The 22,081-nt window shown below is 39.2% G+C and overlaps 1 protein-coding gene and 2 long non-coding RNA genes across 4 annotated transcripts in view; 2 read left to right on the top strand and 1 right to left on the bottom strand.

The window, feature by feature from the left end:
- LOC135712011 (uncharacterized) overlaps nt 1–12,436 on the top strand; it is a 70,411-nt gene extending 57,975 nt beyond the window's left edge. Inside the window, exon 3 of the mRNA XM_065234978.1 lies at nt 9,066–12,436. Within this exon, the coding sequence (XP_065091050.1) occupies nt 9,066–11,547 (2,482 nt within the window). The 3' untranslated portion in view covers nt 11,548–12,436. The remainder of the gene's footprint in view (nt 1–9,065) is intronic.
- An 893-nt stretch (nt 12,437–13,329) lies between these two features.
- Nucleotides 13,330–17,490, top strand: LOC135712013 (uncharacterized). Its single transcript, XR_010518534.1, has 3 exons — nt 13,330–15,520; nt 15,581–15,844; nt 15,911–17,490. It is a non-coding gene; the product is annotated as an uncharacterized LOC135712013 (long non-coding RNA).
- Nucleotides 17,491–18,826: 1,336 nt separating this feature from the next.
- On the bottom strand, nt 18,827–21,362 carry LOC135712012 (uncharacterized). Of its 2 annotated transcripts, none has more exons than XR_010518531.1 (3): nt 20,943–21,362; nt 20,742–20,875; nt 18,827–20,668 (listed from the first exon to the last, which is right to left on the bottom strand). It is a non-coding gene; the product is annotated as an uncharacterized LOC135712012 (long non-coding RNA). The 2 variants fall into 2 exon arrangements; XR_010518532.1 differs by having other exon boundaries at nt 20,737–20,875.
- Between the last annotated feature and the right edge of the window lie 719 nt (nt 21,363–22,081).

The following is a 22,081-nucleotide window of genomic DNA, read 5'->3' on the forward strand; positions in this document are numbered from 1 at the left end:
GATATTAACTGTCAAGCGGAAAGCTACAAAGCAAAAAAAAATTAACAGTGTAACTTTAACGCATACATTCAATTACGTTTCACCGTTGTTGTTTATGTTTACTGCAGCTTTCTGTTTGTCATCATTTTTGCCTAGATTTTCGTTTTTGATAGCTCTGATCGTTTTCGGCTTCGGATTTTAATGATGAAAACGACACTGGACGTTCCCCCAGCAGCAAATTTCTCCAGGTTACAGGCTCATGGCGAATCGAGAGTAATACGACCACGGAACCATCACTCTGGGACTCCGTTTACGGGGACGGCGTAGTCAGTCGATTCCCGTTCCATCGGAGGACAGTACATTGATTCGCAGACGTGGAAATTAATGGCTATTTCCTGGGAACGGAAGTGCGACCGAATTTATTAGAACAAGGAGTGGATCTCGGTGGCGGTGGCCAGCAAGATCATCAAGGAATGACTTCCCTTTCGTGTGAAATCCATTTTTGATTAAACGAATGCAAATGTACACTTAAAACCAAACATAGTCAAACACAATCAAACAACTGTCAGACTAAGTATAAGATTCACATATATCACACATATTAAAATATTTAATATTTCCACCATCGGTATTGATGCCGATACTTGGAGCTGTCCTTCCCCTAGCTCTAATCCCATATTATACGTGTATTCGTTAATGCCAGTTCCCATAGTGCGGTCCCTATTAACCGTACTATAGGAATCTTGACTGTACTTTTTAGTTCTCATGTTTCTAGATAGAGCTGGAATTAGGGCGTAACAGCTTTTGTAAATATTTTTTTCTCTCGATGATTTCTCGGAAGCCATAGCTCTCCCTGCCAAACCGACATCACCATCGAGTAAAGAAAGACTACTCCTACCCGTTGGATATGTTGTTTTGTGTAGGCGTGCCTTGAATTCCGAGAAATCCACGAGAGAAGTCATTGTTTACAAAGGCTGTTACGCCCTAATTCCAGCTCTATCTAGGTTTGTTCTGTTGTTTCTCGATCAAAATGAAATCAAATAATGTTATAAAAAAAAAAACCATATATTTGTTGAACAAACAAGCTGATAAAACCTCCCTATATGTTTAATATCCATCAAAACGAGTGAATGTGGTTAATTACCAGTGAATGTGGTTTCCCCTACCAGTATGTTTTGTCTTAAATTATTAACCAAGGTTCCCCAGGAACCCCAATCAAGAGCCTTTAAGAATTCTAAATAATCCTCAAAAATTTAAATTATCATTTTATCAACTTCAGGCAATTTATTTATTTATTTTGTTTATTTTATATATGTTACAAAATACAAATAACAAATTCCGATAGTAGTATTCAATAAAATATAACAACAAATTTTAACACGTTAAAATTAGTCCTCTTGATCAGTGCAAATGATTAATGAATTACTCACTAATAGCACAAACGAAGTGACAGACGACTTACTGGCGAAGAAATCCATTAAAATAATGTGTTTCACTGTAATAGAATTTTCTTGGAAGCTTGTGCCATCATCCACCAGATGGGTTAGTTTTTTTGTTTTGATTTGAACAAAGTTGATTTTGTGTACAATGATTCTTTGACAGTGTGCAAAGAGTGCGTATCATTTTGTCATTTTTTTTTATGCATTTCAGTTTTGAGTAGAGTGAAAGAGATAGAACCAAAATATTCTAGTACATTTGGTGAAAATGCTAGTTCAATCCAATAGTAGTGTTGCCATGTGGTACAATCCAGTAGTAGTGGTGTTGCCATGTGGTACACTGAAAAATTGCAATAGAAGGTTAGTCACCAAAGTTTTCGAGCCGCTCCGTCTGTCACTTCGTTTGTGCTAATAGGATCGAGAACTTCTAGCTCCTGCATTTCATTTTCTTCACCATAGCTATCATAATGATAATTCTCATCATTTTCGGACGCTCGATTTGCCATGAGAATGCAACTTGGAGAGATTTGTTGCTGGGGGAACGTCCAGTACCGTTTTTATCATGAAAAGCCGAAGTCGAAATCGATCAGAGCTATAGAAAACGAAAATCTAGGCAAAAATTATGACAAACAGAAAGCTGCAGTAAACATAAACAACAACGGTGCAACGTCATTGAGTGTATACGTTAAAGTTACACTGTCATTTTTTTTTACTTTGAAGCTTTCCACTTGACAGTTAATATCATTAATATTTATACTAAAAATTATAATATCTACCAATTTGAGCAATTTTTACATCAAATATTACTTCAGATCAAGTTGTACTTCCCCTAGCCCACTGCACACTTCCGACACATCATGCAGTAGTACCATAGAGGTAACTCTAAGACCAGAAGGTCCCGAAGAAACGAGCTCAACTTTTTGGCTCAGCTCTGGTACTATCTTCGGTCCCAAGCTAGTCGATTCACCCCTCGAAACATAGGAAAATCCACTAACCCCTCATTATATCTGTCAAACTTTCATAGCGAATCAAAACAAACATTTTGTAGTACTAGAATTTCGACTAGAATGGGGTACGTTAATCGTTTGCTTGGGACCAATAGGCTAGTCAAGTAAAGAGCCAATTTAAAATCGTTAGTTTCGTATTGATTGTTGGTAGTACCAACAATTAATACGAAACCTTAAACGAAGTAACAGACGACTAACTGGCGAAGAAATCCATTAAAATATTGTGGTTCACTGTAATAGAATTTTCTTGGAAGCTTGTGCCATCATTCACCAGATGGGTTAGTTTTTTTGTTTTGATTTGAACAAAGTTGATTTTGTGTACAATGATTCTTTGACAGTGTGCAAAGAGTGTATCATGTTTTCCATTTTTTTATGCATTTCAGTTTTGAGTAGAGTGAAAGAGATAGAACCAAACCATTCTAAAGGGCCACCCACATAAGATCCGTTTGCGTTGCGTTGACGTTAATTTTACAGTTAGACAATAGATTTAGCTGTCATTTTACCGCAACGCGTCCGATCCAGATCTAATGTGCGTGGGCCTTAATACATTTGGTGAAAATGCTAGTACAATCCAGTAGTAGTGTTGCCATGTGGTACAATCTAGTAGTAGTGGTGTTGCCATGTGGTACACTGAAAAATTGAAATAGCAGGTTAGTCACCAAAGTTTTCGAGCCGCTCCGTCTGTCACTTCGTTTGTGACGAAACTAACGATTTTAAATTGGTTCACTACTTGACAGCCTATTGGTCCCAAGAAAACGATTAACGTATCCCATTCTAGTCGAAATTCTAGTACTACACTATGTTTGTTTTGATTCACTATGAAAGTTTGACAGATAAAATTAGGGGTTATTGGTTTTTCCTATGTTTCGAGGGGTGAATCGATTAGCTTGGGACCGAAGAGAGTACCAGAGCTTAGCCAAAAAGTTGAGCACGTTATTTCGGGAGCTTCTAGTCTTAGAGTTACCTCTATGGTAGTACCGTATTGGCAACGCGAATGCGGTTTAAAATATCCTAATTCAAATCAGTTGATGCACTTTTAAAAACACGGTAGCGCTGCCACGTATGCGTGGGTGTCGAATCTTATGAAAATAGGTATTTCTAAATCTCGTTTTCGCTGCCGCGGTAGTAGCAACAATCAATACGAAACTAACGATTTTAAATTGGCTCACTACTTGACTAGCCTATTGGTCCCAAGCAAATCGATTAACGCGTCCCATTCTAGTCGAAATTCTAGTACTACACAATGTTTGTTTTGATTCGCTATGAAAGTTTGACAGGTAAAATTAGGGGTTAGTGGATCTTCCTATGTTTCGAGGGGTGAATCGATTAGCTTGGGACCGAAGATAGTACCAGAGCTGGGCCAAAAAGTTGAGCACGTTTCTTCGGGACCTACTAGTCTTAGAGTTACCTCTATGGTAGTAGCGATGCGTGATTTTCCACACGTGTGCAGGGGCCTAAAGTTGATGTTTGCTAGCATAAAAAATTAAAAATACCTTCAGAATATGGTACTGCCATAGAGGTAACTCTAAGACTAGAAGGTCCCGAAATAATGTGCTCAACTTTTTGGCTCAGCTCTGGTACTCTCTTCGGTCCCAAGCTAATCGATTCACCCCTCGAAACATAGGAAAAACCAATAACCCCTCATTTTATCTGTCAAACTTTCATAGAGAATCAAAACAAACATTGCGTAGTACTAGAATTTCGACTAGAATGAGATACGTTAATCGTTTGCTTGGGACCAATTGGCTAGTCAAGTAGTGAGCCAATTTAAAATCGTTAGTTTCGTATTGATTGTTGGTACTGCTGCCACTTCGGTACATTTTCCAAAATCCTGTAGCAGTGCATCATGACAAACGGTGTTTTCTCTTTGGTGGCATACAGCGTCAACGCCTCTTTGAGATTGTCTTCCGGGGAAGCACTGCTTCACTGGCGAGCATTTATTTGTGCCATGCATCCAGCAAACTTGCTGACGGATTTGTTAATAAAATGCCACCTCCCTTTTATGTCGCTTGGAGCTCGTAGTTCCGGGTGGGCTGTGACGCTGTTGTCTGTGCAAATTTCTACGAATTTCTCGTAGATTCTCCCGTACAGATTTTCAGCTTTTTGATTTGTCCCAACAATCGCGTCCTGAGACACATCAAGCCATGCCCGACACAACTTCGTCTTCCAGATGGGTCCAATTCTTTCCCCGTGGCTTCGACGCACTCATTTTCGCACTAGTTTCACTTCTGCCAAATTAAATACAGAACACTTGAAAACAAATTTTACCGCTAGACTGGCTTCGAGATTCGTAGGAACCTTTTGGCGTTTCACTTTGTTTTGTTTTGTTTCTTCGAATAGCAAAGTTGGATTGGATTGGATCAGGTTGCCCAATCAGCACACCCACTGCTCACCGAAACGGTAAGTTTCTATTTCCCAGCCTGTTTGACAACTGCCGGTGCGGTGTCGTGTTATGATACCTTACCTTACCAATCAGGCTAAGGCCTTGTTGTCCTCTGCTGTCCGAAGAAGTCGTCTCCACTCTACTCGATCCATGGCCACAGTTCGCCAGCCTCGTAGTCTGCGAGGGGTCCGCAGGTCAACTTCTACTTGGTCGATCCACCTTGCCCGCTGTGCGCCTCTTCTTCTTGTTCCTGTTGGGTTGCTTTCTAGAACCATTTTCACTGGGTCATCATGCGGCATTCTTACGACGTGCCCAGCCCACCGTAGTCGCCCAATTTTTGCAATGTGGACGATGGATGGTTCTCCCAGCAGCTGGTGCAATTCGTGGTTCATTCGCCTCCTCCACGTTCCGTCATCCATCTGCACTCCACCGTAGATGGTACGCAACACCTTCCGTTCGAAAACACCAAGGGCGCGTTGGTCCTCCACGAGCATAGTCCAGGTCTCGTGGCCGTAAAGGACCACCGGTCTAATCAGCGTCTTGTAGACAGTCAACTTCGTGCGGCGGCGAATTTTATTCGACCGGAGCGTCCTCCGGAGTCCAAAGTAGGCACGATTCCCTGCCATAATGCGTCTTTGAATTTCTCTGCTGGTATCATTTTCGGCGGTCACCAGTGAGCCCAAATACACGAACTCATCGACCACCTCGATTTCGTCACCGTCAATCTGAACTCGGGGTGGGAGGCTAACATTGTCTTCCCTAGAACCTCTTGCTTTCATGTATTTTGTCTTTGATGCGTTGATGGCAAGTCCAATCCGTCTAGCTTCAGCCTTCAGTCTGATGTACGTTTCCACCATCATCTCAAAGTTCCGAGCCATAATGTCAATGTCATCGGCGAAACCAAGGAGCTGGATGGACTTCCTGAATATCGTGCCACTCGTGTCTATCCCAGCTACTCTGATCACACCTTCTAACGCGATGTTGAACAGCAGACACGAAAGTCCATCACCCTGCCGTAACCCCCTTCGAGATTCAAAGGAACTCGAGAGTGTCCCCGATACTCGAACAACGCACATCACTCGATCCATCGATGTTGTCGCCTTGATCAATCGCGTCAGTTTATCCGGAAATCCGTACTCGTGCATAATCTGCCATAGCTGATCTCGATCGATTGTGTCGTATGCGGATTTGAAATCGATGAACAAATGATGTATTCGCGGCATTTCTGCAGAACCTCCCGAATCGCGAAAATTTGGTCCGTGGTAGCGCGGGCACCCATGAATCCCGCCTGGTATTGCCCCACGAACTCTCTTGCATATGGTGACAGACGGCGGCATAGAATTTGGGAGAGTACCTTGTAGGCGGCGCTCAGCAGTGTGATCGCGCGGTAGTTGCAGCAATCCAACTTGTCGCCCTTTTTGTAGATTGGGCATACGACACCTTCCATCCACTCCTCCGGTAATATCTCCTCCTCCCAAATCTTGGCAATTACCCAGTGCAGCGCTCTAGCCAGTGCTTCACCACCGTATTTCAATAGCTCACTTGGTAGTTGATCTACACCAGTTGCTTTGTTGTTCTTCAGCCGACCGATCTCCTCCTCAACTTCTTGAAGATCAGGGGCCGGTAGCCTGTCGTCTGCGCGTGCTCCAAGGTCTGTTGCCGTGCCACCTTCGTTTTCTGCTGCTTCACCGTTGAGGTGCTCGTCATAGTACTGCTTCCACCTCTCAATCACCTCACACTCGTTTACCGTCCAAGTCCTTGCACATATCGGCTTGCGGCACGTAGCCTTTGCGCGAACTATTTAGCTTCTCGTAGAATTTCCGTGTGTCGTTTACGCGGTACAGATTTTCCATCACCTCGCGATCTCGGCTTCCTGCTGACGCTTCTTCCTTCGGAAAACCGAGTTTTGTCTGTATCGCTCCACATTCAATCTCGTGCGGTGTTGCAGCATTCTCGCCCGTGCTGCATTCTTCTCCTCTACTAACAGTTTGCATTCGCCGTCAAACCAGTCATTTCTTCGGTCCGGGATTGCAGTACATAGTGCCGCTGCAGCAGTACTACCTATGGCTTAACTGGTGAGAAGTGCAACTTCCAGCTGCTGCGCGTAGTCCTGGGCAATTCCGGCGTCCCGTAGTTGCTCAATGTTGGGTCGCGGCGTTCGACTTCGACGTGTGTTATGCACCGTCGAGAGTTTTGAGCGCATGCATACTGCAACTAGGTAGTGGTCCGAATCTATGTTCGCACTGCGGTACGTGCGGACGTTGATAATGTCTGAGAAGAATTTCCCGTCGATTAGAACGTGATCGATTTGGTTTTCTGTGTGTTGGTCAGGTGATCTCCAGGTGGCTTTGTGGATATCCTTGCGGGGGAAAAAGGTACTTCGAACTACCATACCCCGGGAGGCTGCAAAGTTCACGCATCGTTGGCCGTTGTCGTTCGATACGGCATGCAGGCTGTTTGGCCCGATTGCCGGGCTATACTTTGCTTCCCGTCCTACCTGAGCGTTCATGTCGCCGATGACGATTTTGACGTCCCGTTGCGAACAGCCGTCGTACACCTGCGCCAGCTGCGCATAGAACGCTTCTTTCTCGTCGTCGGGTCTCCCTTCGTGTGGGCAGTGCACGTTGATGATGCTGTAGTTGAAGAAACGGCCCTTAATCCTCAACTTGCACATCCTCGCGTTGATCGGCTGCCAACCAATCACGCGTTGGCGCATCTTACCCAGCACTACAAAGCCGGTTCCCGTTTTCCCGTCGTGTTAGTAAATTGCGTTTAGCAACGCACCAGTGCGCTTAGTCTAAAAGCAGGTCTTTTTTGCTCGGACATTGCTTTTATTGACATTTCAACATTTCAAATTTTGCATCTATATCTCTTTCATCATTTATAGTATATCCAAAGAATTAATTATTTCCTTTTGTTAAATTTTCGAAGAAGGGAATATTCTCTTCTCTATCATATATTTAACGAATTAATTATGTTCTCTTCTATATATTCAAAGAAGGGAATATTCCCTTCTTTATCGTATATCCAAATAAGTAATTCTTTATTTTTGTTATATTTTCAAAGAAGGGAATATTCCCTTATTTTTCATATTATTTACATATTTAAAGTAGGGAACATTCCATTCTTTATCGTATATCCAAAGAATTAATGATTTCCTTTTCTTAAATTTTCAAAGAACAGAATATTCCCATCTTTATTATATATTTAACGAATTAATGATGTTCTCTTTTATATATTCAAAGAAGGGAATATTCCCTTCTTTATTGTATATCCAAAGAATTAATTATTTCCTTTTGTTATATTTTCGAAGAAAGGAATATTCCCTTCTTTATCATATATTTAAAGAATTAATCATGTACTCTTTTATATATTCAAAGAAGGGAATATTCCCTTCTTCATCGTATATCCAAAGAATTAATTATTTCCTTTTCTTATATTTCCAAAGAAGGGAAAACCCCTTGATCCAATAAGGTATCCTAAAAGCCCTTGACCCATTAAGAAGTTTTTCTCTTCTTTTTATATACGCGGAAGAAGATTCCAGGAGTGACTATAGGGTAGAGTACTGCTTCGTCGTAATCGCCCATTTCCGTTCTATCGATCGGAAAAGATCAATAATTTCAATGATTTCATCGTGCACAAATTAATAATAGGTTTGTTCCGATGCGTTAGTTCATTAGCTACAACATACATCCTATTAGAGCGCATTGTATGAATATTTACGCTCATTGTTCTCAAAACAAAAGAAGCGCTCCTAGCGAATCCTCTTTTTCTACGTTTATCCGTAGGACGAAGAAAATCTAATGGCGTTTCAATGTGTTAGGACGGAATTGAAACTCGTAGAACGAATTTAGGATCAAGAAGCAGTATTAGACTTTGAACAATATCTCAACAATTTGTGACTCTTTATCAAATCTAACGGTACGCATGGAAAGGAGAATAAATTTAGAAGTCATCTTTGACAGAAATATTCCACTTTTTGTTTAAACTCGTTCAGAAAAAAATAGCGTGTGTTGTGCTTAGTAGGACGGAAATTAGATCAAAAACCCTATATAATAAACAAAATAGTCAATCTAATACATAAATGGCATGCTTTTCTGGGGAATGGTTCATTCTGGGGAATGGTTTTTTGGGGAATGTTATAGAATCCTTTTGGCGATTATGAGTGAACTAAACTCAAATTTGGGTTGTTCTCATTCGCCGTGTACCTAATTCAAACTCAAACAGATTGATGTGTGATATTTGTTCTTATATTTCTAGGTACAGAAGAAACCACGGAAGAACTATACAACAATTGATTGGTGGTCATGTACTTTTTACCCGCGAAACATTACGGAATTTGAGGAACATTAACTTTACGCCAAGTAATAACAGTGTTGCTGCCTTTAGCTATAAAAAAAAATTAAATTTAACAGAAAACAATCACCTCGATGACGGATTACTCTTGATCACGGCAAGTGCTGGAAACGGAAAAAACGAAAAAGAAACAATCAATGCTAAAAAGGAAGAAAGCAAAAAATCATTATCTGATCAAGTAGCGGAGGGAAAATATGGACTTATACACAAAGAGCTGTTTCAAACTACACCTGAACGACCAGGTGTATTGAGTTATAAGTCGAATTCGGATGTTCCAAAAGATAATGCCAGGAATTATGGAGGACTAAAAGATGAAGAAATCTGGCTTGCAGAAGATTACTTGTTAGTTTTAAAAGGAGGATTTGTCAATAAAAACAGCAATAAACCAAAATGGAAGCCAATTGATGACTATAACGCTCCCACAAGGCAGGTTAAGTTACCTTTGAATCCCAAGGTGCCACCTCCCTTTCCTGTCCAGCTCACCGATAATGGGCCGATTCAGTTTATCGGAAATAATAAAATCCCGTCATACAATCCGTTTACAAATCAGTCAGTTTTTCTCTTCTCTAATGAGAGAATCCCGCACATTAAAGCCGACGATCTTAATAAAAAAGGTCCCCCTCCCTGGAATGGAAAGGACAGCACTTCTTCGCAGTTTAATGGATACCAATATCCACCACCTGCTCCACTCCCGCTCGACAAACTGAACCATACTTTCTCAAATCCGTTTTTGAATTTACCACCATTACCAATCTCTGGATCGATCGATGAGCAGAATAACACATACATTGACGAAGATGATCCATCGCTGTACTACCCGCCGCCATACAGTTTTGAATACAAAAGTAATTATAACAATCCGGTGTCACCAGGCCCTCTAGTACCTGGTATTATATTACCTCCACCTCCTAATTTCTTTGCTTCGCTTGATAAAGAAAAGATGCCTGTATTGGATGTATTGAATAAAATAAATGACATTCAGCAAAAAGAACTGAATGCTACTCTCTCAGCAGCTGTTAAGGCTCAATTAAACTCGACTGCAGTAAAATCTGTTAATTGTAAGCCAATTACGATAGAAACTCCAAGCTATAATATAGAAATCGAAAAAGTTAATGTTAAAAAGTTCCCTGAGAATAACGATAAAATACTTCCTCTTACAACTACAACGAGGAAAAGTAGCAAGACCAAACCACCTTCACGAACAAGAACTCAGCTTCACAAAGTAAATACTCAAATTTCTCATCCACTTATCTCTCTAAGTCCCGACAATTTTAAAGGCAATCCAATATATTTCGAGTATTTCGACGCACGGACAGCTATGCTGCAACCGTTTCATGATTATTCCATAACAACTCCAATACCTTATTTAACTACATTGACAAACGAAGGATATAAAGTCAGTTATAAAACAACGACCGAAAATCCATTCAGTCAATCTCTTTTGAATCAAAAACGGCATCCTTCTAAAACCTTTTTGCCAGTTGTAGATAAAGGTTTGTATGTGGCACCTGATTTAGGAAACTATCGATATAAAACTATGCAAGAATTTAACAGAGAAATTGAAACGATAAAACAAACCCTGAGGCTATATGAAAATTCACTTCCAATAATCAGCAATTTGAGGACTCCAAAGGCTCAAAGGCCTATCTACAATTTTTCATTTGACTACAGGAAATCAATATCTCCTCCAACTCAAACATACCCCAGCTTGTTAGAAGAAGATCCATTCAGTCATCAACGCGTTCCAAATCAACAAATTAATGAACAGTTCTACAACCAACATTCTTTGAATAGTCAACCAATCCAACCGAGACCAATGCAGCATTACGACAAACCAGACCAGCACAATAATTACAGTTATAGGGATCATTCAGCAAACGTAGAAATAACTAGCGCTAATCCTTCGGGTTACCATTCTTTCACAACTGCAAGGCCGTTCTATTTTGCCCAACCCAACTGGTACAGTATTGATAAAGTTAGGGTTCATGAGATACCAAAACCTTTCATATACAACAATGGAGCGAGTGGCTACAATACTAAATTATACCTTCCTAGTAAATCATCTTATCAAACAAATGTTTCTAGTAAAACCGCTCTAAATCAATCAAGTCAATACAAATACAAAGACAATTTTGCTAATCAATCATCTAGTGTTCGACACAAGAACAAGTACTCCTCACGAAACCAGCAGCAACATCATGAAGGATATTTAGACAAAGATACATTGATTAATTATAAACATCCGTTACCCGCTATCAACCCAGATAGCGAATTATTGCCATATAACGGTAGAAAAACAAAGCCAATCATTCAGTACCAATTGCCCGGCGATAAGGCCCAAGTTTATTTTATAACACCACAAGAGCTAATTCATAACGTGCCTTAAATTAAAATTAAAGCAACACTAAATACGGCTTTATAAAATATACTATTATTCTTATTTTATATTAATATTATATATATTTTCTCATTTACATTGCGGTTACAGAACAACAACAAAGAATAGTGAAAATGAATCCGATATGGCAAAAAGAAATCCATCGTAACACACATGCTGATTTCAAAATTTCACGAATGCATATTACGGGAAAATTTTAAATGCTTTCAAATAGAATTCTATTAGAAATCTGATTGTTGCTTAGTATTAAAATGTACATATATAAAGCCGATATGGGCAATCCAACAGTAAAAATAATAATATGTACATAATACTATTGCTTATAGACCTATAATGCATCTAAAAACATTTGAAAATATAAAATAGTTTGTGATTTTTTACGCAAAATTTTGGAATCTTATGAAACAGCGTGCAATTTGTGCGGACCTTCTTTGGCTGTGAACCATTTGCCGAGTTAAATTTAACTCGTGGTTAAAAGTGACATTTCGAAAGTTATTTCTTATGTTCGAAAATCCCCGTGCTGTCGATCGATCGGTTTTCGAGCCACGGTCGTCAAAATTTTACTTCTTGTCTGTCAGAAGTAACCACGCTCGGATAACAGGGTTAATCGATAACTTTTCATCTGTCAAATTTTAACCAAAAGTTAAAATAATCCACCAAATGGTTCAGAGCCTTTGTATGTTTTGTGCTAGATTTTGCTACACAATTAGGTTTTGCACCGTCGGGGTTAACCTCAATCTGATGACAGTTCAGTGGTACTGTTTACGTGGACTTGGTCGTTTTTTTCTTGGGTAGATTTTCTCGATAATTTTTCAGACTGCAGTGAGATGTAAACCACACTTCTGCAATGTCCACGAGCAACATCCTTTCAACGCGCTGTTCCTCGACTATTTTCAAGTTAAAATTCGGAAATTTTAGAATTTGTTTTTTCGAAAAAACGACTAAGTGCTTGTAAACAGTACCACTGAACTGTCAAAAAGGTTCAGCCGATTTACACTGAGTTCATTTGTGACGTCACGCTGCAGTACCTAATTAGGTTTTGCACCGTCGGGGTTAACCTCAATCTGATGACAGTTCAGTGGTACTGTTTACGTGGACTTAGTCGATTTTTTCTTGGGTGGATTTTCTCGATAATTTTTCAGACTGCAGTGAGATGTACACAGCATTTCTGCAATGTTCACGAGCAACATCCTTGCAACGCGCTGTTCCTCGACAATTTTCAAGTTAAAATTCAGAAACTTTAGAAATTTTTTTTCGAAAAAACGACTAAGTGCTTGTAAACAGTACCACTGAACTGTCAAAAAGGTTCAGCCGTTTAACACTGAGTTCATTTGTGACGTCACGCTGCAGAACCTAATTAGGTTCTGCAGCGTGACGTCACAAATGAACTCAGTGTAAATCGGCTGAACCTTTTTGACAGTTCAGTGGTACTGTTTACAAGCACTTAGTCGTTTTTTCGAAAAAACAAATTCTAAAATTTCCGAATTTTAACTTGAAAATTGTCGAGGAACAGCGCGTTGAAAGGATGTTGCTCGTGGACATTGCAGAAGTGTGGTTTACATCTCACTGCAGTCTGAAAAATTATCGAGAAAATCCACCCAAGAAAAAATCGACTAAGTCCACGTAAACAGTACCACTAAAGTGTCATCAGATTGAGGTTAACCCCGACGGTGCAAAACCTAATTAGGTACTGCAGCGTGACGTCTCAAATGAACTCAGTGTTAATCGGCTGAACCTTTTTGACAGTTAAGTGGTACTGTTTACAAGCACTTAGTCGTTTTTTTCGAAAAAAAAATATTCTAAAATTGAAAATTGTCAAAGAACAGCGCGTTGAAAGGATGTTGCTCATGGACATTGGAGAAGTGTGGTTTACATCTCAATGTAGTCTGTAAAATTATCGAGAAAATCTACCCAAGAAAAAATCGGCTAAGTCCACGTAAATAGTACCACTGAACTGTCATCAGATTGAGGTTAACCCCGACGGTGCAAAACCTAATTGGTACTACTCCGAGACTGCATAAAATTTTCGTCAATTTCCTCATTTTCCGGCAGATTGTTTAGGTTTTCCACAGGAAACCATGAGACAAATTTACACATCGCTGAGTTCCTGCACTTTTGGCGATTATGAGTGAACTAAACTCAAATTTGGGTCGTACTCATTCGCCGTGATACTATTTTCGCTGACGGCGCCAAGGTGACTACATATAGGTGTTCTAATGTGTCAAATTCATGATTCAGCCATAGAGCTTTTTGACGTTTAATCGGCGCACACTACTGTACCATTTAAAGCGAACGAATGCAAGCAAGAGGGAAACAGATTAGTGGGAAAACAAACCGTCCGTTCATGAGAAAGATGATTAAACGTCAAAAAGGTCTATGTTGGATTTTTGTATGGGACAGTTTGTTTACAATTTGCTCTAAAACCGCACTTTTCCCGCGACCTCCTCGACTATATAGTGACAAACACAAACGAAGTGACAGACGACTTACTGGCGAAGAAATCCATAAAAATAATGTGGTTCACTGTAATAGAATTTTCTTGGAAGCTTGTGCCATCATCCACCAGATGGGTTAGTTTTTTTGTTTTGATTTGAACAAAGTTGATTTTGTGTACAATGATTCTTTGACAGTGTGCAAAGAGTGCGTATCATTTTGTCATTTTTTTATGCATTTCAGTTTTGAGTAGAGTGAAAGAGATAGAACCAAAACATTCTAGTACATTCGGTTAAAATGCTAGTTCAATCTAGTAGTAGTGTTGCCATGTGGTACAATCCAGTAGTAGTGGTGTTGCCATGTGGTACACTGAAAAATTGCAATAGCAGGTTAGTCACCAAAGTTTTCGAGCCGCTCCGTCTGTCACTTCGTTTGTGGTGACAAAGCTGTATCACCATTTATATACCCAACATGGACGGCACCGTCGAAAAATTTGCTCTTCCAGCTAATATAGAGTTGTCTATCACCGTTAGTATTAGCATAGAGGTAACTCTAAGACTAGAAGCTCCAGAAATAACGTGCTCAACTTTTTGGCTCAGCTCTGGTACTCTCTTCGGTCCCAAGCTAATCGATTCACCCCTCGAAACATAGGAAAAACCAATAACCCCTAATTTTATGTGTCAAACTTTCATAGCGAATCAAAACAAACATAGTGTAGTACTAGAATTTCAACTAGAATGGGGTACGTTAATCGTTTTTTGGGACCAATAGGCTAGTCAAGTAGTGAGCCAATTTAAAATCTTTTGTTTCGTATTGATTGTTGGTATTAGCAACAATCAATACGAAACTAACGATTTAAACAAAATACTAAAATTTACATTAATTGTACTAACACATTAGCACAAACGAAGTGACAGACGGAGCGGCTCGAAAACTTTGGTGACTAACCTGCTATTGCAATTTTTCAGTGTACCACATGGCAACACCACTACTACTGGATTGCACCACATGGCAACACTACTACTGGATTGTACTAGTATTTTCACCAAATGTATTAGAATGTTTTGGTTCTATCTCTTTCACACTACTCAAAACTGAAAAGCATAAAAAAATGACAAAATGATACACTCTTTGCACACTGTCAAAGAATCATTGTACACAAAATCAACTTTGTTCAAATCAAAACAAAAAAACTAACCCATCTGGTGGATGATGGCACAAGCTTCCAAGAAAATTCTATTACAGTGAACCACATTATTTTAATGGATTTCTTCGCCAGTTAGTCGTCTGTCACTTCGTTTGTGACATTAGTCTTGCGAGGGTTCTTAGTTTTGAGGGCTTTCTATCTCTATTGTTTCGTTTTCCATGCTTTGAAAGTATCCACAATCAAGTGTTGGGATTGCACTTCGTTTTGGATGAAATAATTTCATCGCTTCATAAGTTCGTCATTACTTTGTTTGAATCTCGGTTTGAATGAGTTGTCGTCATCAGTTTTAAACAATTCTAGGCTGCCGAAATGTTCGATGAGGTAAGTTCACGTCATCCAGGCGAATTTTTAGATATTAATTCATGTTTAAAATTATTATAGACATGGTCCAAATTGTGGTTCCGGTGCCTGCTGTAGCTGTCGAATACGAGTCGGAGTGCCAAAGTTGGACCTATTAGGAGCGCCAGTTAGTTCTAATGTTGACTGGAACAAGGTGCCATTTGAAAAACTTACCCGTGTCAACTGAGACAGCACCGTGTTAATCTGGGATCCAATCCGTAAACCGAATTCTGCACCTACATAGGACATATCCCGGTAGCTGAACTCATGGGTAACGACTCATAACCTGATGACGTTATCCAGCCGGTATGTATAAAAACAATATTAAAATAAACACATTCTAAATGAATTTGCTTCTGCAAACTTTTTCAGAGTCCTGAGCTTCAAAAAGATCAACAAGACCATGGAAACGATTCATCGCTATTGGAAATTCACCTTCGGGTTGAACTGGAACCGGAAGCAGCAAAATCAGCTGGCTAATTGGACAGCAAGCATATTCCACGCAACGAATGGTTTTTTTTTTTCCTTGGATTTGTTTTCCGTCGATCTTGTTTTCCGTGCTGAGCACCAATGCTACCGACGCCAGGAAGGCAGCTCCCACACCTGGACCCTACCTATAAACCCATCAACTCATGAACCGGGGACCAACGGCTTTATTTCCCTTCCGAAGGAAGGCGTGATCAGAGATGTTATGCCTTTTTGGTAGCTGTTCTCAGTGAACATAATCGGACGCACTTCCATTCCCAGGAATTAATTTCCACGAATTCTTCATCGTCTGTGAACCAATGTGCTGTTCTCCTATGGAACGGGAATCAATTGACAACACCGCCCCTGTTAACGGAAGCCCAGAGTGATGGTCCCGTGGTTGTATTACGCTCGATTTGCCATGAGAATGCAACTTTGAGAGATTTGTTGCTGGGGGAACGTCCAGTACCGTTTTTATCATGAAAAGCCGAAGTCGAAATCGATCAGAGCTATAGAAAACGAAAATCTAGGCAAAAATTATGACAAACAGAAAGCTGCAGTAAACATAAACAACAACGGTGCAACGTCATTGAGTGTATACGTTAAAGTTAAGGGCCACCCACAATAGTCCGTCACCGTCAGCGTCAACTGACAGCTTGGTTTGAGCCAACGCTATTCAGTTTAGCAACCCACAAAGATGCGTTGCGCTCACTGCGTGCCAGTACTAAAACGCTGACGCTGTGCTAAATTTTGAAGATTTTCAAAATTGAATAGACAGAAATAAACATTAAAAACTCGGTTTTAGGTACTTTTCACCGCTTTTCACCCAACATTCACTCTTTACGAAATAGTTACATTTGACTTAAAACCGAGGGGGGCGACACATCTAAATCTCGATTCTAGATGCTCAAAAAATCTCACACTATAGCGAATAAATCTTCGAAAAATCTTCTTTCATTTCTCGCATCTACTTGCATCGCGCATCATTTTTTTGCAGGAATTCTTCAAAATCGTGATAAATCTTCTTGCTATCTACTCAGCGTACGCCCAGCTACTACCACAAACGAAGTGACAGACGACTAACTGGCGAAGAAATCAATTAAAATAATGTGGTTCGCTGTAGTAGAATTTTCTTAGAAGTTTGTGCCATCAGCCACCAGATGGGCTAGTATTTTTGTTTTGATTTGAACATAGTTGATTTTGTGTGCAATATGATCTTTGACAGTGTGCAAAGAGTGTATCATTTCGTAATTTTTTTATGCATTTCAGTTTAGAGTAGAGTGAAAGAGATAGAACCAAAACATTCTAGTACATTTAGTGTTGCCATGTGGTACAATCCATTAGTAGTGTTGCCATGTGGTGCAATCCAGTAGTAGTGGTGTTGCCATGTGGTACACTGAAAAATTGCAATAGCAGATGCGTCACCAAAGTTTTCGAGTCGCTCCGTCTGTCACTTCGTTTGTGCTGGGACTATCCATTAAATGAGTTGAATTTTATCCATTTAAGAGTAATTACAAAAATAAGTAGTAAGTATTGATTTGTGAGTATCAAATACTCATAAATGGGTAACTTTTTTACTCATTTAATGGGTAGTCCCAGTCTCCCTTGAAAATGCTTACTTTGTAGTCATTATTGGGTATTTTGCGGATACCGTGTAGACATCCCGACCAACCGTTCGTGAAACTTCTTCAAAGTTCTTTATACAGAAATAAAGATTTATGTCGGCAATTCTTTACTTTAAATTTCCTATGATTTAGATGTACACATTTAAAAATCTTTATTGATCGATACTTACATTTAAGATTATTTCTTCATCGGTCATATGATAGTAATCTATAAAGGTGCCATACTAAATTTCTTTTAATTTCGATATGTCACATGGACTTTAGTATTCTTTACAAATATTCATCAATAAATATTTAAATACTGATATCATCAGTTATATATGTTTGTTTTGATTCGCTATGAAAGTTTGACAGATAAAATGAGGGGTTATTGGTTTAACCTATGTTTCGAGGGGTGATTCGACAATCTTGGGACCGAAGATAGTACCAGACACAAACGAAGTGACAGACGGAGCGGCTCGAAAACTTTGGTGACTAACCTGCTATTGCAAATTTTCAGTGTACCACATGGTAACACCACTACTACTGGATTGTACCACATGGCAACACTACTACTAGATTGAACTAGCATTTTAACCAAATGTACTAGAATATTTTGGTTCTATCTCTTTCACTCTACTCTAAACTGAAATGCATAAAAAAATGACAAAATGATACGCACTCTTTGCACACTGTTAAAGAATCATTGTACACAAAATCAACTTTGTTCAAATCAAAACAAAAAAACTAACCCATCTGGTGGATGATGGCACAAGCTTTCAAGAAAATTCTATTACAGTGAACCACATTATTTTAATGGATTTCTTCGCCAGTTAGTCGTCTGTCACTTCGTTTGTGGTACCAGAGGTGAGCCAAAAAGTTGAGCACGTTTCTTCGCGACCTACTTGTCTTAGAGTTACCTCTATGATTGTACCACATGGCAACACTACTACTGGATTGTACTAGCATTTTCACCAAAACATACTAGTATGTTTTGGTTCTATCTGTTTCACTCTACTCAAAACTGAAATGCATAAAACAAATGACAAAATGATACACTCTTTGCACACTGTCAAAGAATCATTGTACACAAAATCAACTTTGTTCAAATAAAAACAAAAAAACTAACCCATCTGGTGGTTGATGGCACAAGCTTCTAAGAAAATTCTATTACAGCGAACCACATTATTTAAATTGATTTCTTCGCCAGTTAGTCGTCTGTCACTTCGTTTGTGATATTATGGTGTACGATGTACATCGATTTTGCGAACAAAATTTGCTATTACATCATTATTTCATGCATCAGCTTGAATTACGTTGATCGATATTACATTTTTGTTTGCTGTGTTGGTTAAAAAGCTAGTGGTAAATTCCATACGAACTGCACACAAGTAAATGAAAATTACTTTGACTTGCTTTACCTACTTTTGGGTTCCTGCACTATACGTTTCGTGAAAACCCATTAATGGGTAAAAATACCCATTTTAAAACCATGTATGCAGCTGTCAAAAAATGGGGGAATTTTGAAATCATAAAATGGGTGAAAAAATACCCATTTAAAGAATCAGTTCACCGTTGAATTATGGGTATATTTTTTACCAACTAATAGAGATTGCTGACGTTTATCGTACGCACACTACGTCACGTATACGTATACGCAAAATGTTTTCATCGGGAAAAAAAACTTCATAGCAGAAAATTTTCCCGATGAAAACAAATCACTGACACAATCATACTTTAGCAATCTCTATGGGTGAAAAAACACTTCGAAATTTCATCGTCTCATTTCCGTCACCGATTCATTGGGAATGCAAACAGTTACTGTCCGCAGCATATTTAGCGATTGCAATAGACGATCTCCGGAAAATGTTAGAATCCGAAACGTTGGAGAGACTTACAGCTCGGCTTACGGATAGTCAATACAAATAATCCAATATGGTATTATAATATTTCGTGTAAATTTGAGCGGAACACCTGCATTAATTTTCAATGTATGAGAAAGTTTTCTATATCACAAGGACAAATAACCAAGCGCTTGCATTCTCCATTTGTAAAATGGGTATTTTTTCACCCATTTTACGGTAAACACAATTTAAGAAAATGGGTGAAAAAATATCCATTTATTGACAGACCACCCATTCATGAGAAAACCATAGTTTACCCATTAAATGAGGAGGGGCACTTTTAGCGGAAATGGGTATTTTTATACCCATTAATGGGTTTTCGCAAAACACCATGTAGTGCCGAGATAAGTGAAAATAACTTACTTTTGGGTCTTTTTTTTTCTAACCGTGCACTCAAAAGATTTTCAAATCTAAATAGAATAAAAGTTACGCTAAATCGCAACTCTCCTGACCGACGCATAGATTGGAATAAAGGGAGAGAAAACTGACTTAGTATAAAAATGCTTTATGCAGTCAAATCTAGAGTCAAATGTATAAACTGCGAATATTCAAATGATGCATAAAGGGGATTTATTCCATGAATAGTATTTTTATGTGCTGGTCAGTGATATTTCCAATGTTATTAATTTTAAACATAATAATAATGTTACAGGAGAAAATTTATTGTCAATTATTATTCATCACAATAAATCATATAACATAAACTGGATTAATTAATAATGATATGCAGAAAGTTTGAACCGATAAATAAGTGCAATAGTGGGTATCCAAAATGTTATCTGTGTGGTTTCCGTGGGCATTGTTACAGATGTGGCAACTTGGATCAGCTGCTATCCAGTGATTCCTCGTGTTGGTCGTTTCCATAAGATTGATATTGACAGGACAGCCGAATCTTCAAGCAAAATCTACTCTGCACATCCATCAACAGGGCAAACAATCTCTTGGCCTATGGTGATTTCAAAACTGTAGTCTCACGCTTCCTAAACTGTTCAATCGTTCTGATATCGATCCGCGCCAGTTTCATTCAAGTTCGGAGTGTATTTATAGTTAGCCTCCTAGGGTCCAAAATACGGAAAAAATTGACCGTTATGGTGCAAACCGAATGGCGCTAGCGAGTGATCGGATTCAGGTTCATATTTTTTGGCGTTGTAACCGGCCTGGAAAGAGAGGATGTTTGGATCTAGTTTAGAGTTGGCACTTGGCAAGCGAAACTGTTCAAATTCACCTTACCAGCAGTTCTTCACCGTTTCAAAACCGGTCATCTTCATTCGGTTCCATGAAGGTCCTAAGGTTGCAAACATGGTGCAATTGAATTTTGGAGATTGTGGTACTTGGGCTCGTTTGCTTGCCAACGTTGCTTGAAGCTAAAAACAAAATTATTATTCAAATATTCTTCTCAAATCTTAACTGATTCAATTCTTCAATACTTACTAAAGCTTTGTTGAACTATGGATAAAGACGACGACAAGAATTCCTATTCTTGATTGTCAACATAGCGTGTCACACAGCGTGTGAAGCTCGACGAGAGGGCTGGAACGATAATGGAGTCTTTCCAAAACAGTTTTCGTCCTTCAGCACTTTTAATTCTTGCACAGCTTTGCTGTCAGCGGTATACACTGATCGAATTCTTCGCCAGTAGTCGGACTTAGGCTGTGTTCCATTTGGTGATTTTTTACTTAAATTTGACAGATGGAAAATTTTCAAATAAACCTGCTATTCCAGCAGACTTATTTCTGACAGACAAGGAATAAATTTTGACAGACGCTTTCTCGAAAATCGGCCGATCAACAACAGAGGGATTTTCGAACATCTTAATTTATTTTCGAAGTGTCAAATCTAAGTGAAAATTTTCCAAATGGAACACAGCCTTAAGGTCCAAACGCAATGTGGACGGAAGCGGAACGGAAACGGAAAGTTTGACAGTTGTCACAAATGCCTTCAAGATGCCTAACCGAAGTCGATTTGGTTCCAACAAGTTTTCAATCCGACAAGTTGGTTTACTTAGATCGGGCTTTTCCGCTGCCGTTGCCGTTCCGCTTCCGCTGTCATTGCGCTTGGGCCTTTACCCTAATAAAAAATGTATGGTTAATTTGCTTAACGACGTGTTCTGGGTGTCATCCAAACCATTTGTGGAATAGTTCAATGATTTGGGTTATCGTTCGTTTATGGTTATTTTTTATTAGGGTAGGCTGTGTTCCATTTGGTGAATTTTTACTTAAATTTGACAGATGGAAAATTTTCAAATAAACCTGCTATTCCAGCAGACTTATTTCTGACAGACAAGGAATAAATTTTGACAGACGCTTTCTCGAAAATCGGCCGATCAACAACAGAGGGATTTTCGAACATCTTAATTTATTTTCGAAGTGTCAAATCTAAGTGAAAATTTTCCAAATGGAACACAGCCTTAGTATAATTTTGATAACATACAATAATCGAATCAATGTATAAACATTGGTTATGCATAAAATGATTAAATTTTAATCTTTCTTATTTTAGTAATATTTTTGAGTGTGTACTCATTGGCAGTCCCTCCTAAAGCCCTACAGTAAAAGTATGGACGACTGTCA

This window comes from Ochlerotatus camptorhynchus, unplaced genomic scaffold (assembly GCF_037179485.1).
Source record: "Ochlerotatus camptorhynchus isolate MF236.1 unplaced genomic scaffold, CSIRO-AGI_Acam_v1.1 ptg000453l, whole genome shotgun sequence".
Taxonomy (NCBI): domain Eukaryota; kingdom Metazoa; phylum Arthropoda; class Insecta; order Diptera; family Culicidae; genus Ochlerotatus; species Ochlerotatus camptorhynchus.